Below are 19,993 nucleotides of genomic sequence, written 5' to 3'. Positions count from 1 at the left end.
TACGCTGTCTAGAATTTCGGAACAGAACAGAGCCAAAATTGCTGTTTACAACTAAATTTATATGCATCGTAAAAATAGTTAGTGGAAAAATGTCAATAATTTTGTAAAGAACTTTTTTTAAATGATTTTATGGTTTACATCTTTCAGAGGAAATAATAAATCTTTTTGTGCTATTATCAAGAAATTGATCTAAAAACTTTTGTTAACGTTTTTAATTCCTTATATTTATTCGATACTGTATCTGTTTCTTGAACTTGTACTGAAGTGATATGAGTATATATTTTTTTTAAATCAAATTTTCATACTGTGATTCATCCCAGAAGGCATTTGGTCTTAAAAAGACGTCTTTTGAACGTTCAAAAGACATTATTTTAAATTTTAAATAAAATTAATCATATTTTATTAAAAAACTGATTAAATTTCAAAAAATTTATTTATATTATTTTTTTAATTTAACTCAATTTTATCATAACAGTTATTCAGTTGACTATCAAAATAAAACCGTTTTGTAACATTTTTGCTGGTACCGTTACCGACATTTAAATCTCATTTTACAACTTTTCTTAAATTTTCAACAAATTTCTGATTGACACGAGGTGAGCCGCTGCCTAAGAATTACTTTTATTTATATGTTTTCAAAAAAAAAAAAAAAACTATGCGATTCCCAATGAACAAAAAGAATCCAAATAAACATTTGAACTTTAACCAGAGTTTTTTTTTTGGGGTACTTAATAAATCAAGCCACCCGTCAGAAAAGGTTTTTACCAAAAGATCCGGAACGACCACATTTTAATTAACTAGAAAAACAAAAAATTATCAGTTTTGCTCAACAAATGAATTAATCATAATGTGCACTCTACCATCACATTAGAAAACTATAAACGTTGAATAATATGATCAAAATTATTTTAATCTCCACGGAGTTCCCTGAGCCTTGGCTTTCTTCCCATCGCCTATACCCCCCCCCCCCTCCTCCACTAATTACCCCATAACTTCCTTTAAAAACTGCATTACAATGTTGAATTTCACATTTTCTCGTTGCAATAATATAATTTTTCATTAATTCGCAATTAAATTGAAAAACAAATAATATTCTAAAACAAATATGTAATATATATATGAGCCCATGAGTTGCATAGTGTTATAAGTCACTTTTTTTCAATATTTTGAGTTATTGCCACCAATGGTTAGCATTTTGTTTATTCTATTACATGGCAGAGTGGTTTAAGTCTAATGATATCGATAATGATGCTGGAACTGTTATTTGTTATGCTCCTCACTAAACAGCTGTTTTTGTTCACAGCCATAGTGATATTAGTCAGACTTATACCAAACTAGATATGAATAACTTATACCACTATGCATCTTAGGGGCTCACACACACATATATATATATATATATATATATATATATATATATATATATATATATATATATATATATATATATATATATATATATATATGTATATATATATATATCTATATATATATATATATATATATTATTTGAAAAATTATTTTTAATATTATTAACAGAATTCCCAATCTTGATGTTCTTTTGGGCGGCATGCAATCGGACACTTAGCAATTCTTTCAGATTTTTCCCTGTATTGTCCAACAAATTCTCCAGTGTCATCTCTCTTTGTGGGAAAAGGTTGACTTCTAGTATCTTTTTCACACAAATAAGAATCGTGTATTAATACATTATGGTTGACATGCGGCCAAACATACAAAGTTAAAACATCCTGATCATCTCCTTTTTTTGCCTCTCTCTGTTTGATAGGATCACGATCCATGCACTTTTCAGTAAAAATTGTTGCTATTTTGATTCCTAGGACTCGGTTTAATTCATTTCTATAACACCACATACCGCCCAAAATTGGTATATCATGTTGAGGATGATCTTTCATTGAATGAACCAATTTACCTGATTCCAGCCAAACTTTTACAGCATCGCTTTCTCTTTCTAAAATTTTTGAGTCCAAATCTCTAATGCACGTAACATCTACTGTTAAATCTGCAACTACTAAAAATCTCCATATCATTCCATTAATACTTTCTAAATAGTCAAAATTGCTAACATTAAAAAATTCTAAATTTTGATAACGCTCAGTTAAGTTTGCAACAACAATTGGTGTTATCGTGTAACTATCATGATAAATTCGAACTATCCAGTTTTTATATAAGCTATTGTTTGCTGCCTCTTTTGCAACGAATTCAACATTTTCCCCGTACCTATCCCAGTTGTTTCCAAACAATGAGTAAGACAAAACGTTTCTATTCAACTTAATTTGGTTGTCCGTATAAAAATCCAAATAACGTTTATGTGTAATGCTGTGAACAGAGAGTATTGCTTTTTTATTTCTGAAACTCGGTCGGGAAGTAAAGTAAATAGTTAACACCAGTAAACAAAGAAGAAGAGTTATCTTTGATATCTTTATCCTCTTTAGATCCATAATCTTCTGTATATATTTAAACAAGGTATATAAGTAAAGTTCATTTAAGCTACATTATTTACATAATAAAGTATAGATTAACTAAAAAAAAACAAATTTTGTAAAAAAATTATCATTAATTCATAATCTTTTATCATGAAAACATGGTTTTCGAAATTTCAACCTGGTAGGGCAAGCTAATTTATTTCGCTGATTGAACAATGTTACAACTTTTCATATAAAATAAATAAAATCGTAAACATAAAAAAAAAAAAAAAAACCCTTGATAAAAAACGTTTTTAATTTTTTTTTATTTATAATATATATACACATACACATATACACATGCACACACAGATATATATATATATATATATATATATATATATATATATATATATATATATATATATATATATTTACTGTTATAATCAGTCAGGGACTCAAAGAAGGTAAGGATGATGCGTTTATCATCACAACCTTTTCATAGAGCCCTTATAGTCACTCATTAAAAAAAATAAAGAAAAACACTTTAATTTTTTGAAGTAAAATAAAAATTCTATAAAGCAAAGGTCTTTTTTTTTTAGTGTAAAAAATTGAAAACAAAAAAAAAATATCAAAACACATAAGAAAAAAAAAAAAAATATTAAGTAAAAAATTTTAAAAAATCTGAAAACAAATTCTGTAAACTATAAAATATATATGTCAGGAATTAAGGAGATGCATTTTAGTTTGTTGTTTAAACGATGAAATGCTTTTTATTTCTATAATATTTTTATTTTGGAAATGATTCCATATTGATGGACCATGGTTTGTAATTAAATACTTGACTGCTGCAATTTAATTTTCCCGAGGTGATAGTCGCACCTGGTATTTGAACGCAGATTATTATTTTCAGAAAATGATATCAAGAAATTATCTGAAAAAACGCTTGGTAGAAGATTGTTTTCATACTTATACATAAAAATTAATATCTGTAATGTGTTAAGTTTCTCAATATCTTGAACCATCATGCTTTTTATCACTGGGGCCGGGTTTACTAACCTATTTAAAAAATTAATTGCTTTGCATGTATGGTTTTGCAGACTTCACAATTTTACCAATTTGGTTTTATGGGTGCTGGCCCATACAATATTTGCGTACAAAAGCTGACTATGTGCAAGACTAAAGTAAGTAATATTAAGAAAAGAAAAGGTCTTGACTTATACAAAAAACCTATTACAGAGGACACCTTTGTATCAAGAAGACCAATTTGTTTCTCCACGACAAATTTTTATCAAAAAGTACTCCCAAATATTTTGTGTATTTTTCACGTTTTATTTTATTTTTATTATTAAACAGTTTAGACAGCTTTAACGGAAGATTAATTGATTGTTTTTTTTTTTATGAAAAAGAGTAAAGCTAGTTTTTTCACAATTTAGGGATAATTTATTTGCTATGAACCAGAGGTTGAAATTTTTGAGTTCAATATTCATAGTTTCAAACAATGTCTTTACATCAGGATGATTAAAAAATAAATTTGCATCGTCAGCATACATATTTGTAGATATTTTTTGGGAAGCTTTATGCATATTGTTAATATATATTAAAAACAATAATGGACCTAGGATTGAACCCTGAGGAACTCCGCACGTAATATCAAGGGCTCCTGACTTTTCTAGTAATACAAATTGCTTTCTGTTAGACAAGTAGCTTTGAATCCACTTAAATGTTGAGCCTATTATGCCGTAATATTTTAGCTTGAAAAGTAAAATACTGTGATCAACTGTATCAAAGGCCTTGGAAAGATCAATAAAAACTCCTAATACCAGTTCATCACTATCAAACAACTTATATATTTTGTCAGCAAGTTTAATAATAGCATGTTCAGTAGAGCAATTGCTTCGAAATCCAAACTGATTTTTGTATAATAAATTGTTTAATGTAAAGTAATTATTAACTCTATTATAAATTACTCTTTCATATACTTTTGAAAAAAATGGGAGTAGAGAAATAGGTCGGTACATGGCCTACTTTATACACGGCCGGATATGTTGCATAAATAGGCCGAAAATTAGAAGGCCAGTTTTTCAGTATTTTAAGTTTTTGTGTTTTAAAATGTAAAGTAGTTTTAAAAGTAATGCTTAACGTTTCCAAAGTTTTAAGTTTATTAAGTATTCCTTATTTAATATTTTTTAGGCTAATTCAGCTGTGTTAAATTTTAAATTAGTAATACAATTATCAAATATTAAGTAAAACTATATTTTACAGTTCATTTCAAATATATAATTTTTAACATTTAAAATATAACAGATGCATTTATAAAATAGCATTTGGAGTTGAGATATTAACGATATTAAAATTATAAACAAATTTTTAGTTAAAACAATTTATTTGTCTAAACAATTTATATATATATATATATATATATATATATATATATATATATATATATATATATATATATATATATATATATATATATATATATATTCAATACATTTCTTATTTTCTTTTTTCTCTTTGTCTCCTTTTGAAAGATAATACAGTATCTTTGAGTTTACTCCCACTTACAATCTTATGTTCATTATTATAAAAAATATTTATTACTGTTCGATTAACAAGAGAAAGTCCCCACTCACAAAGAAATTTTTGGTTCAAATTATATTCATATAAAATATTTTCGCAAACTTTTCTAATCTCAAGAGTTTCCAACATAAGTAAACTTTGTTTCACTGCATCAAGCATAGCAAAGCAACTAACAACATGACTTGCAAGTAACTTTGAGGAAGTTAAGAGACCTCCTCTGGATACTAGGTCAATATATTCTGCATCTATGTCAACGACATCACTTTTTAGCAATAAAGTACACAATTCACATTTCAATTTTTTAAGTAACTTACTGCATATATATCTAGCAATAAAAATTGTACCCTCTTTACTGTCTTCATCTAACTCACTTTCCTGAAATTCATTATTAAAAAGTTCTGAAATCGAATTCAGATTCACATCTGAATAAAAAGGTTTTAAATCCAGTTTCCAAAAGTCAAAGTTCTCTTTTAATAATGATCTCACTTGCAAAATTTTCTCAGAAGTAATTACTTCGCGTAATCCAACTAGAAACCTGCCACCACTCATTTGGCGATACTTTGAAAAATGTCGCTCTTATGGATCACTTTGGAAACGTGAGGTTAGAACATAATTATATCCTTCAAATAGAAGATCTTCAATTAGACTGTACTGTAAATTTTGCCACTCTTGAACCCAGTGAGCAAGTGCACGTAAAAATTGTGGCTTACCATCCCCCATAACAGTTGCATTACCTATAATATTATTAGAGTATTTCATTTTTGAGTTGGATACTACCCACCATAAATTAAAGAGTTTTAAAAATTATGATGCTGAGTATTCATTAGGAAAATAACTTTGAATTGCAACTGAAGTTGTTTCATGGAATATATTTAATGCCAAGTTGACATCTTGTTTATTGTTACCTGGATATAGAGTCTTTTCCCCTAATTTATATGCCTTTCTTAAGTTTGCTGAAAGAGTATTGTTTTTTTCATGTACTCTATGAAGCAAAGCCCAAGAGATATCCCCTGCAGACACTTTTATATTAAAACCGTAATCAGTGAACTGAAATGGTGGGAAAATGAACTTTTTATTACTAATCAAATTATTTCTTAAATTTTTAAGCAAATGAACACTATCATACATTAGATAAAATTTATGATCATTATAAGTGATAACGAAATTTTCTTCTGGCTTGTCTACCCATGAATGCTAAGCAGTTTTGAATACGCTGAGACATTTGTTGGATGGTTGTCTGCAATCAATGCTCGAATATTAAAATCTGCAGATCTTAATGTATTTAAACTTTCTTCTATTTTATTTTTAATCAAATCTCCAGTGATATTTGTCTCTGGGATGGCTTTAATTACATAAGGTATTGACTTCTTAAGGCCAACAATCATAAAGACAATTTCTCCTTTGTAGAGATTACCTTTGTAGTTAATCTACCACTGTGGTATTCACAAGATTGCTGCAGATACATTTCATCAAAAAGAATAACACAATCATTGCTTATTTTGTCCTCATTTAACAATAACTTTAATGATTTAATGGAATCAATTCCACCTGATACTAACTTTTTTAATAGTGACTTTGATGGTAAAGGAAGTTGTTCTAGAAGATGCGAATAAGCCTGAGATGATGAATATCTTAGCATTAGTGCAAAACGTAACACTTTTGAAGAATATTGAGGTCGACCTTTAGATTTAAAAAAAATTAGTTTTGAAAGTTCATTAACAAAATTATAGCAGTTTTCTTCATCAAGATTGTGCATATAAGACACCAAATTATCTAAAATAGATAAACTTGTGAGTTTACAATTGTTGATAGTTCTAAACCAATGAGGAAGTGGAAGTGGACAACTTTTATAATGCAGTTTTACATGTAAATTGTTATCAATACTTATCGATTTAATAAAAGGAGTGGAGTCTACAAAAAACAAACGATAATATTAAACAAAACTTTCATATCTTTGAAAACTAAATCCATTCGGAGAGTTTGATCCATGAAGCATATCAATGTTTTTTATTTTATCCATTTCTTGAAATGAATGAATTTCATCTCGGATAGTAGAATCTCGTTTAGTTGGTGGTTTACGAAAGTTAGAAACTTTAGGCATTACAGAAGATGGAAAACAAGTTTCTTCAGACTAAATAGATGGAACAGGTTTTAACTAGTGTTTTAAAGTAACTCGTTTTCCATATTTTAAATACTTTTCTTCAAAATGATCCATGCAAATAACTGAATGTTTGCTTGGTTTCCAATACTGGCCTTCTAATTTTCGGCCTATTTATGCAACACATCCGGCTGTGTATAAAGTAGGCCATGGTCGGTAGTTAGAAATATTATTGCAATCACCTTTTTTGAGAATGGGATTAATTTTGGCTAATTTAAGTTTGTCAGGGAATATACTATTTTCAAATGAAGATGATATTAAATAAAATAATGGTTTACTAATGCTGTTCATAACATAAATAGCTACATTACTGGAAATACCATCATATCTACATGACTTGTTGCGTTTAAGTTCAATAATTGCTTTATTAAATTCAATTTTAGTTATCTTTTCATTATTTATACTAGTGTTGGGTTTTTCTCTTAAAAAATTATCAAATGTTTTATTTGGTTGCGCAATGTTAGAAGCAAGGGAGGGGCCTACATTAACAAAATATTTGTTAAATTCTTGACATATATTTGTTTCACTTGTTATAATTTTTTTTATCGGAAATTAATTTTTGTTGTAAGCAAATATGCTTCTTTTTTCTCTCTTCCTGTTAGTTGGTTTATAACAGCCCAAGTCTTTTTTATGTCGAACTTATGCTTATCAAGTTGATTATAAAAATATTTTATTTTTGCTTCTTTTACATTATGTTGAAAAAACTTTTTATAATTTTTGTAGATTTTTTCATCATCTTTATTTTTTGATTTTAAAAATTTTACGTAAAGTTTTTGTTTTCTTTTTGATGCTTTAATTAAAGTTATTGTCATCCATGGATTCTGATACCCTTTGTTTTTTATTTCTGAAGTTATTTTTGGGCATATATTATCAAAGATATTTAGAAATGTGCTTGATAAATTATCAAACGCAATAATAGGATCTGTCGATGAATAAACGTTATCACATCGTTTTATTTGCAGTTTGTTTTTGAAATTATTCAGGTTTTTTATAGAAAGATTTCTATAAGTCACAAAGCATTTTTTATTGTCAATATTAGATAGTACTTCGCGGGCTATATGGAAAACCGGAAAATGATCAGAAAAGTCTGCAATAAAAAGGCCTGATTCAAATTTAGTATTTAGGGAAGATGTTTGTTAAAATATTGTCAATCACAGAAGATGATTGGGTAGTAATGCGTGTGGGCTTAAATATGGTGGGTATTATTAAATTCAAATAGTAAATTAAAAAGATTTTTTATGTTTGCAAACGTTTCATAACATAATGCGTCCATATTTGTATCTCCGCGAAGAAAACGTGCCTATTTTGTTTACTCATTTGAGACATAAAATTTCTTAAGATATTAAGAAGTATTTAACACCTTAATGCACAAAGTTTCAATATGTTTATTTGTTTTTGAAAATGTGTTATTTTTTTTAAATTCAAATTTATCAAGAATATATACTGTTACACCACCTCCCTTACTGATTACACTTGGTTGACTTATCATTTTATATATTATATAATTTTATCATTCTAAATTGTATAGGTAATTTTCGGACATGGGCAAATTTGCATCTTCCCAAGTTTCTGATGTACATATTACGTCAAAAAGATAGTTTAAAAAATAAAAAAGTGTTTAAATGATTCAAAATTTTTGTTCATTGACCGTATAATTGTACTTAAAATGTTTAGATCTTTGTTAAGTTTTTCACTCTTAAGTTCTTCTGGATTATAATATTCATTATTTAAGCCGGTAATATCTATTTCAGTCAAAAAATTATAATTATTTTTGTTATATTTCAAAATTTCAAAAATAGGTGATATTAATTTTGTTAAATTAGCTTCATTGTTATGCATTGTTTTAGATATATTTATTGTTAATATAATCCTTAATGAAAACCTTTATATTAATATAATAATAACCTTTAGTACTTAATTAGCAATTAAAACGTAAATAGATAAATAAATAAATTCATTGCTTTCAACACCCTCGCTCTCATTTTTCATTTTTCTTACCACTAATCGATTATATATTTTTGCGTATTTTCCGTTACCACAATGCATTTTTGCTTGGTCTTTATTAATAAGTGTAATAAATGTTGAAGATATTTTTTTTTTCCATTTATTTATACACAAAATTTAAAGAATTTAAAATAATATATTCTAAACTCACATATATATATATATATATATATATATATATATATATATATATATATATATATATATATATATATATATATATATATATATACACAAAATATACATAGCACACAAATAAGGTTAGGTGTCACTCGTATAGTTAAAAACTTGTCAATGGAGTGACACCAATGGAGTCACACCAATGGAGTGACACCTAAAAAAACAACAAAAACGAACACAAAAAAAGCTAGTACATAAAGTATAAAAAAAAAATTGAAAAAAAAAAGAAAGGAAAAAGTTAACAATAAACAAAGAAAACTAAAATAAAAACAAGAGAGAGAGAGAGATAGGAAAAAAAAAAAAATAGGAAAGAAAATAAAATAAGCACTAATAAATTATGATAATATTTATAATAGCAATACTAATAATAACAATAATAAAAGTAACAATAATAATATGAATAAAAAAACATGGTAAAACAAATGATAAAAAGGGAGTTTTCTATTAAATCGTATAAACTGTTTATACGATTTAATAGAAAACTACCATTTTGACCCCATAGAGTGCAACAATAGCTTAGATGGGAGGAGAACAAGGAATCGTAAATTGATATTAGGATATGTCATTATGGGATGAGTGAAAACTGTTTTGCAAATCTTCAGGGATTGAAGTAAAGAAGGAGTCGAAAATTTCTGAGATTTTAAATTGATCATGTATAATGGTATTGTTTGAAGATATACAAGATGGGTATGAGATATAATCTGTATAATATGTATATTCAAAAGTGCTCTAAGGTGTTCTAAGGTTCTAAGTGCTTTCAAACTACTGCTATTAGTAGTTAATTAATTAAAAAATGTTTCTTTTTCTTTTTGCTATTTCGAATAAGTGTTGCTAGTTAGCAACACTTATTCGAAATAGTTAATAGGTCTTGTAAGTCTTTTCTAGAATTAGTTTGTCATGTAGATTCTTTGTTTTGTGAAACTTCTTTTTTTATTGAGGTTTAAATTGCTGAAGAATTCCATGCTTTAAGGCTATTAATTAAACCACGATTGCTTAGCTCTTTTAGCAGTGCGTGTTTGTCTAGAAGAGAGTTAAAGCTGGTGAAGAAATCTTTATACTTGTATAACAATTGGAAACATTAATTACTTTATCCCAGTTTATTTTCAAGTAATCATTCCTGAATTTTTAACCATTTAGATTTTTGGAGTTTCCAAGAAAAATATTGTTTAATGAGAACTAATATTTCTTTTTTTGAAAGATGAATAAACTAGAAATTGTGGCAAATGATCCGATATTCTAATAGTTAGATTACCGGAAAAAATATCTTTAGAAGTTGAGTTAGAATATATATTATCAATGATAAAACTTTAGTGCTTGGTAATTCTTGTCGAAAAGGATAAAAAAGAAGAAAGATGTTTGAAACAATGGTGTTTAAATACTTATTTATTGAATAATTATTTTTTTAGTGATTTTAGACAAAAGATTAGAAGTTCTCTTTCTGGCTTAAATTTGCTTTAATCTTCTTTTATAATAATAAATTTGTTTAATTTTGTTTGAATAATTTCTTTTTTCTTTTCTTTTCTTTTTTATTTTTTGATTAACAAATCCGCCAATGGCAAACACATTGCACTTTTATATAATATATGAATAATTTTAGTGTTTCTTTAAATTTATATATAATATTATTTATAATTATATTTTATATATACAATTTGGGGCGTCCCAAGGAGGGAGGGGGCGTAGGGGGACAAAATTTACTAGTCGACAAAATTGGATCAATAATTGGCAGTCTGAAATTTCAGCTAACGAGGACTTTTTTTTTTTTTAGATCCTAGTTGGCAAAAAGAAAAAAAGTCCCCTCCTGCCTATAAAATTTTTTTGGGACGGCCCTGTATTTAATATAATATAATATAATATAATATAATATAATATAATATAATATAATATATATATATATATATATATATATATATATATATATTTATATATATATATAGTTATATATATATATTTTTTATCTCCATCTTCTTTTTAGGAAATGCATTAATGAGAACATTAAGTCTGAAATGAATTAAGTATGAAAGATAAGAATTCTTTTTAAAAAACTATTGATTTATGCAAACTTTAGTTTACGTACATAAAATTAGTTTACGCACATAAAACACGACTCAACTAACTTAAAATATATCAAATTTGTGTTGAATATACTTGTAATGAATTTAATAAGACCTTCACAAAAACGATAATAAAGTAAACAAAAAATATAAAAAACAAATTAGCACTTACTTGTTTACTGAAAATCTTTTAAAAGCTTTTAAAAAATTAAAAAAAATTAAAAAAATCAAAACTTAAATTCTTTTTGTTTTTTTATCTTCAAAAAACATTCACAAAAAGAAGCAAAAAGAAGTTCAAAAGAAACCTGCACGGCTCGATTAAAGTTGAGAAATACCTCGTGGTCTCAAAAGCTATATCTTTACTAAACGAGACGCGTTAAGAAGCGCGCCTTAAGAAAAGGTTTATTATACATAAAAAAGTTTTAAAATATTAATAATTGCAATCATTTCTCTGGTCTTTGTACTGTAACAGGCAACGCGAACTTTATTCGAGAAAATACATTTTTTTTTTTAAGGAGTAAACATTTTATTGATGGGTGTTAAAAATAACTTCGTTTTTTGATTTTCTTAAAATATAAGTAAAAATGTTTGAAATTGATAATAATATTAAATGAAATTAATGCTCAATAATTATTCAATAATAAATTTTGCAACGTAAAGGGTTATAGTTACTAACAAACAAGGGTAAAATATACAGTTGCATGAAACCGCAGTCTTACTGCAAATACTATTGAAAACCACTTTCAATTTGCATATTATTACGAGGTCGTCATGGAAACTGTTTTTAATTGACATAATATTACAGCAAAAGTATTTTAAAACCACTTTAAGTTTATGCAATATTATTGCAGGTCCATTGGAAAACCACTTCTGCAGGAAAAATTATTTGACGTTTTAAATTAGTTAAATTACATTTTAAATTAAATAAATAGCTACTGTATGGCCCGCTATATCGCTTATAAATATGCCGATATATAGATACGATTTTTGCATGTAAAAATGCTGCGGACCTGCTTCTGCCGATGAAACAACTCTTATTTTTAATTAATAAATAGTTTTTTTCGTATATTTGATTAAAATAGTTTTTTGTAAACTTAACTTCTAATGATATTACTAATCTTATTAAAAGTTAAGTTTAAAACTAATCTGATTAATTTTCATTTTATTTTTAATTAATTTTGCTTGATTTACTTAATATCCTTATTTAGTTTTAACTTTCTTAATATCTTAAAAAATTGTTAATAAAAATTAACTAGTTTACTTTTCCTCAATTATAAGGGGAAAAGTAAATGTTTTTTTTTTTCGAATAAATCAATTTTTTTAAAGATTTTCAAATTATTTTTTCTTAAGTTTTATATATTTATTTAATGTAAAAAAATTCTCTTTAAAACAGAAAAAAAAATAAAAAAAATAAACATAAAATATTTTTTCTTTAAAAAAATATTTGAATCTGAAGCTAAACCGTTTACTTTTACCCCAGTTTACTCTACTCATTTGTAATTTTTTTTTCTTTTTTATATATTCTAAGAAGACAAACAATAAATGTAAATTAAAAAATTAAAAAAAAAAAAAACACCAGATGATAAACTAAAATACGAAAACAATACCACTATTAAATGTCAATTAAATTAAACTATCAATACCAGGTAAAAAATTAGGTTGCAGATGCAATCACACAATTAATTGAACTAAAATTGCGATACGATTTAAAATATTAAATGATAAATATGATAAGTTAAGATATCACACAAGCCTTGAGAATTTCTATTATACTTACGTTATAAAGTTATTCGTGGCGAACATCGTGGTGAACAGACGCGTTTTCTTACAGTTAATTATTTTTTGGAATTTTTTTAATTCGTTAAATAAAAATTGATATGTCTAAATCAGAAGAGTTAGTTTCGATTGCTATGATGAGAGAGCTACTAAATATTCAAAAAGAAACAATTTTGTCTTTTTTTCATGAAGCATTATCGAACATAAATGAGAGGTTTGATAACTTTCAATCTAGTTTTAAAGAAGTTCGGCGAGAACTCGACAAATGAAATCTGGATTAAATTTTGTTGGCAATGTATTCAACGATAAAGCTAGAGCAGTTGAGGAAAAAATTATTAAAGTTCACGACAATTTATCAAATGTACGAAAAATGCAGGGTAAAATATCTTCTGAGAATATTGAGTTAAATTTAAAAAGCGTTGATATTGAAGACCGTAACAGAAGAAACAATTTAAGAATTGACGGGGTCGTTGAAAATAATGAAGAAAAGAATTGGGAAATCACAAAAAAAAAAGGTAAAGCAACTATTTAAAGATAATCTTGGTATTAAAAAAAATATTTTAATTGATCGGGCTCATCGAGTGGGCGTAGCTAATGATAAACGAGAGCGAATAATTGTCTTGAAGCTCCGGGATTACGAGGACAAAAAAACAATTTTGGAAAGAGCAACAAAATTAAAAAGAACTAATATCTTTCTAAACGAAGATTTTAGTTTTACCACGCGAAAAATTCGAAAGGAACTTTTTGATCAGGCGAAGATACATCGTCAAAATGGCTATTTTGCAAAAGTTGTTTACAACAAACTTATTGTTCACAAATTTCGAGGAAACACCCGCAACACAGATGTTATTCCGACATGCGTAAACAAGTAAGCGTTTTGAGTATTTTAGTTTTTAATTATATTAAATATTTTTAAATTATACATTTTTAAAAAATGGCAGCGCTTTTTCCACAGAAATTAGATTTTCAGAATTTAAATTTATACTTTTTTGAGGACAACTTTATAAATAACCTATCAGAAAAAAATATAAATATTTTTCAAGAAACTCAAATGAACTTAATTAACACAACGTATTTTGATCCTTTTGAATTTAAAGTAATAGCAGATGATGGCTCATTTTCTGTATTACACATAAACATTAGAAGCATGCAGCAAAGTTTTGATAAACTTAAAGAATTTTTAAATATTTTAAACTACACGTTCGACATAATATCTATTTCAGAGACTTGGCATGATACAGAAAGTTCTCTTGAATTAAATTCTAATTATATATTACCATTTTATAAACTAATAAGTCAATCAAGAGGAAATGGGAAAAAAGGATGAGGATTAGGAATTTATGTCTTAGAAAAGTATGCTTTCAAGATAAAAAATATACTATGCTTTTCAAATGATAATTATGAAAGCCTTTTCATTGAAATTATTAATAAAAAATACCGAAACATTTTAGTTGGATGTGTTTATCGTCCACTGAGTGGAAAAATAAAAAATTTCGAAACTTTTATCAAAAATACGATTATGAAAATAAATAAAGAAAATAAGACATATATAAATGGTGACATAAATCTTGATGCTCTTTGTAACACAAAATTTTCAAAAATAAAATCTTTTTTTGATATGCTTTTTAAATTTAATGTCTTGTCAACTATTAATAAACCACCGCGAGTAACAAAAACATCTGCAACAGCAATAGACAATATTTTTATCAATAATTATTTAGTAACGACATTTGAAACCGGTATATTTTTGACAGATATTAGCGATCATTTCCCGATATTCATAAAAATAAAAAACTTTAAATCTATGTCTGATTGTCATTCAAAAATTATACATTTAAAAAAACGAAATTTAAAATTGAGTAGCACTAATAAATTAACAAGTAGACTAAAACATGAAACATGGAACAACGTATATAAATGTAAAGATACTGATGAAGCTTACAATGCCTTTTTAAGTACATTTTTGGAGTACTTTAATGAAACCTGTCCGAAACAGATAATAACAACTAAGTCAAAAGCAATTGCTAATCCGTGGATGGATAAATCGTTATAAAAGTGCTCAAAAAAAAAGCAAAAACTTTACAATAAATTTTTGAAAAATAGAAACAATGTAAATGAAAAAAATTACAAAAATTATAAATTTTTTTACCAAGATCTCATTAAAAATGCAAAAAAAAAATATTACAGTAATCAAATTAACAAATGCAAACTTGATAGCAAAAAAACATGGTCCATCATTAATCTCATAATGGGAAGAGAAAAACTAAATTCACCTTCTCTTCCTAAACGAATTGTTATTGAAAATAACGATATATTTTGTCAAAAACTAATTTCAGAAGAATTCAATAAATATTTTACAAATATTGGTCCAAATCTTGTTAATAAAATTGTACCAACATCTGTATCATTTAAAACCTATCTTAAAATCACGAATAACGTTATCATGCTTGTTTATGAATTAGGCTATGAAGAATTAGAGGCAGCCTTTGCCTCCTTTAAAAAAAAAAAGGCTCCAGGATTTGATGATATCTAGTGATATAGTTATTGCAAACAAACACAGTCTTAATAGACCCCTGATTCATATACTTAAGCTCTCATTAAATTCTGGGATATTTTCGGATGTACTTAGTAATTGGCAAAAGTAATTCCATTATACAAATGTAATGATCATTCTGACATTACAAACTACAGGCCTATATCAATACTTTCTGTATTTTCAAAACTCTTCGAACGTGTAGTTTATAATAGAATCTATGATTACTTCGTTAAAAACAATTTTTTTTACCCAAATCAGTTTGGCTTTCAAAAAAATCTCTCTACAGAGCATGCAATCATTGAAATAGTAAATCAAATAACTAATGGTTTTGAAAATAATAAATTTACTTTAGGAGCGTTTCTTGATTTATCAAAAGCATTCGATACAGTGGACCATTGCATTCTCTTAGATAAATTAAGGCATTACGGAATAATAAATAAAACTTATTATTGGATTAAAAGCTATCTTACAAACAGAAAACAATATGTAAATAATGCCCAATCTGGAGTATTAAATGTCATATGTGGAGTCCCGCAAGGATCGATTCTTGGTCCACTTCTTTTTCTAATATATATAAATGACTTTTGTAATGCATCTTTAAAAATGAACTCGGTCATGTTTGCAGATGACACAAACTTATTTCTCACCAACAATGATATCAAGAAATTATATGCAGACATGAATATTGAACTGTGTAAAGTAAACAACTGGTTTAAGGCAAACAACGCCGGCTCACAACAAGGCTCACTTAACGCTGAGGAAACAAAGTATATACTATTTCACAAAAAAACACAAGAAGAAAATCTTCCTCTCAAGTTGCCTAACCTATCTCTAAATGATAAACTAGTAAATAAGCAATCCAATATAAGATTCTTAGGAATCATTGTTGATGAAAATTTATCCTGGCTTCCACATATAATATATATCCAGTCAAAAATCACCAAAATAATAGGTTTGATGTATCGAGTTCGCTCCTACGTCAATAAAAATAGTCTTAAATTAATCTACTTTGGGCTAATTCATAGCTTCATCAGCTATGCAAACATTTCATGGGCAAGTACTCAAGCGGCAAAGATTAAAAAAATTTATAGTCATGCCTGCAGAATCATTTACTCAAAAAAAAGGCGTGAACACGCTAAGCCCTTAATGAAAGATATGAAAATGATGAATGTGTTTAAAATAAATATCTACCAGCATTTAATTTTCATGTATCGTTATAATCACAATATCTCCTCTATAAGCTTTAATAACAAGTTTAAAATAAATAAAAATGATAGCTATAATCTTAGAGCAAATATGTCCAACACATATAAACTGCCTCGGATAATAAACAAATATTCAGAGTACAGCATTCTATATCGAGGTCCAAAAGTATGGAATACTTTTCAAAAAGGATTCAAAGGTACGGTAAATTCGTTAAGTTCATTCAAGTTTTTAACAAAAAAAAAATTTTTTTAAATATAAGAAACGTTTTTGGTTAATGATACTTTAAATAATTTCTCATAAATCTGTTTTTGTTTTATTTCTACTTTTGTTGGTTGCTTATCAATTTTATTAGCGAATTACGCGTTTTATTACGATATTTTATTGAAATTTTATTACACATTTTGTAACATATTACGATATTTTTTTGAAATCTTGTTATAGGGGCTCTATGAAAAGATTGCGAAAACGTACTTTCATCCTCATCTTCTTTGAGCCCCTATCTGTTTTACTTATTTTATTTATTGAAATTTTATATTACGAAGTTGTAAAATCTTGTATTATATAAAAAAACAGAGAAAGAAAAAAAAAATACTTTATTAGTTAATTATAAAGGGGAGAGTGGAGAGAAGTGGGACGCAGGATAAGTGGGGCATCTCAAAAACTCCAATAAGGAGAAGTCTTTAATCAATGTTATTTATTGTAAGCAATGAGATTTTTCCACCTCTATTTAGCAAACATTGCTTTGTCTCCCTGCGTGTGGTAAAAATTTTTTTTCGAAAAGTACCTTCAAAAAACGATTCGTTTTGGGGTTAAGTAGGGAAAAAAAAAATAATAATCCCTAATTTTTGTAAGGAAGGAGACGTGAGCTTCCTTTTAATGCTCTTCCGCGGTGCTCTGTGATAAGACAGGATGGACTTCTTGGCGCACTTGAAGTAAAAATTAAAGAAAAAAAAATTTCTGTCATATAACTTTAGTGTATATATTTTGTGGAAACCTCTTGATTATTTTGAGGAAGACAACGTAGTTTACAGTTTTAATAGATTTTAATTAATAATTTTGTTAATATGTTGTTAATTACTTGCTTGTTCCAATTTACTCCATAGCTGTTCCACTTTACCCCAATAACACAGTTCCAAAAGATGCATACCCCAATGACACAGTTTAAAAATAGTAAATTTTAAAGTATATATTTTATTATAACCTGCTGTCAACCATAGGGGATTGAGTCAGCCCGAATAATACTTTATTTGTTAAAACTTGTTTAGTGCAGTAAACATTATACAAAAAAGATATTAAAACTATTCTAGAAATATGTCCTACTTCTCCCCACTCTCCCCTACATCTCAGTTATTATACAAATTCACTATTTCAAATTACTAATCGTTTGTAAAAATAAATTAAAAATTCTCGTGGAGACCCGAGCTCAAATACTAAATGATACTATCAGTACCAAACAATACCAACGTAGCCAATGCTTTCGACTAGTATCTCAATGATTAAAACGTAAGAAATAAAATATGGTAGTTTTTATTATTTTAAATTCATATTTTAAAGTGAATTCGCCTGTTCTGCATTTAAAAAAAGGAGGAGGAAGTGGAGCTTAATGCTGTATTCCATAATGCAAAAGTTTATTTTACAATTTTTGAAAAAAATAGTCAGGAATTGGATTTTCAAAAATACCTCAGAATACTGCTCGTCGTAATAAGTGGGCAAAAGTTATTTTTCAATTTAGAAGAAAAGGTGGTAATGATAATTTTGTTATAAGGGAAACAATTCTAGTATACGAGCTTCATTTTAAAAATGAAGATATTCAATTTTTGTCCATTATTGGCAGAAAGACATTTCATTTCCATCTATTTTTAATTAAAAAAAAAAAAGTTGATGTACAATAACGATGTTCACCAAAAAAAAAGGAAATTTATCAAAAACTTTGATGTTAAAAACGTTTCTAAAAATGAAGACAATAATTTTAAAATTAACAATAAAGAACTTTTTTTGATTTTGAGGTTGAGAGATGTTAAGAAAGGTTGCAGATGTTGTGTTAAACTACAAAAAAAATTGATCTAGTGGAAAAATTAAAACATGAGTTGAAATCTTAGTTGAGCATTTTTGATTCTAAAAATAAAAAATCAACTTAATCAATATAAAAGTAAATATATACTAAGTTATGAAAGTATGTCAATAGACAAAGAACTGCTCCAAAAATATACTGACATTGAACATGAGCTGTGTATTAAATTGTACTCAGCATTATCTGGAAAAATGCACAGGTTAAGGAATCAGGCAAAAACTGGTCCACAAAAAAAATTAAAAACAGAAAATCAGTTATTTATGATTTTAATGTGGCTAAAAAATAGATTTACAATTGCACACATCTTGATTATTCAAAATTTTAAAGTCAACAACATCTTGTTATTTAATAACATAGACGAACTTTTTATATTTTTTTTGGGAAGAGTGCCTATTATTGGCCTTCACGTAAATAAGTTAATGAGTTTATGCCAGAAAGTTTCAAGATAATATTTCTGTCAACAAGATGAATTTTTGATTGTATTGAACTGTTTTGTCAGAAACCTTTATCACTGAGACACCAGAGTTCTTTATTCTCTATTTATAAACATCATGTAACTTACAAATGATTGTTGGGTATTTCTTCTTTAGGAGCAATAACTTTTGTAAGTCAACTTTACCATGGATTTATTTCAGGCAAAGAAATTGTTGTAAGATCGGGTTTCCTTAATAAAGAACTATGAAACGAAATGATTCAGTTATGGCCCATTGTTGGTTTACCATTTCAGACCATTTAAACCCAATCAATGTTAAATTAAATATATCACCTTTTTTAAATGGATACCTGCAGCTAAGTAAAGAAGATGTTCAGTAAGTCAAACTATTGCATCATTAAGAATTCATTTAGAAATTTCGTTAATTAAATAATGAAATTCCTATCGTGATTCACGGTCCAATTTATCAACTATAAACAGTCACTTGTATTTTATGTAACTTTCTGCCACCACTTCTCAAAAACCAATATCAACAGCAAAAACATTTACTCGTATATAGAGGGTAATAC

At 26.9% G+C, this 19,993-nt stretch overlaps 1 protein-coding gene across 1 annotated transcript; it reads right to left on the bottom strand.

Moving 5' to 3' along the window:
- Window positions 1–820: 820 nt before the first annotated feature.
- Window positions 821–11,713, bottom strand: LOC136090607 (uncharacterized). Its single transcript, XM_065817398.1, has 2 exons — window positions 11,575–11,713; window positions 821–2,465 (listed from the first exon to the last, which is right to left on the bottom strand). The coding sequence occupies exon 2, from the start codon at window positions 2,457–2,459 to the stop codon at window positions 1,533–1,535; it is 927 nt and encodes a 308-aa protein (XP_065673470.1). The 5' UTR covers window positions 2,460–2,465; window positions 11,575–11,713; the 3' UTR covers window positions 821–1,532.
- Between the last annotated feature and the right edge of the window lie 8,280 nt (window positions 11,714–19,993).

This window comes from Hydra vulgaris, chromosome 14 (genome assembly GCF_038396675.1).
Source record: "Hydra vulgaris chromosome 14, alternate assembly HydraT2T_AEP".
NCBI lineage: Eukaryota > Metazoa > Cnidaria > Hydrozoa > Anthoathecata > Hydridae > Hydra > Hydra vulgaris.
This window is presented reverse-complemented; position numbering and strand designations above follow the sequence as displayed.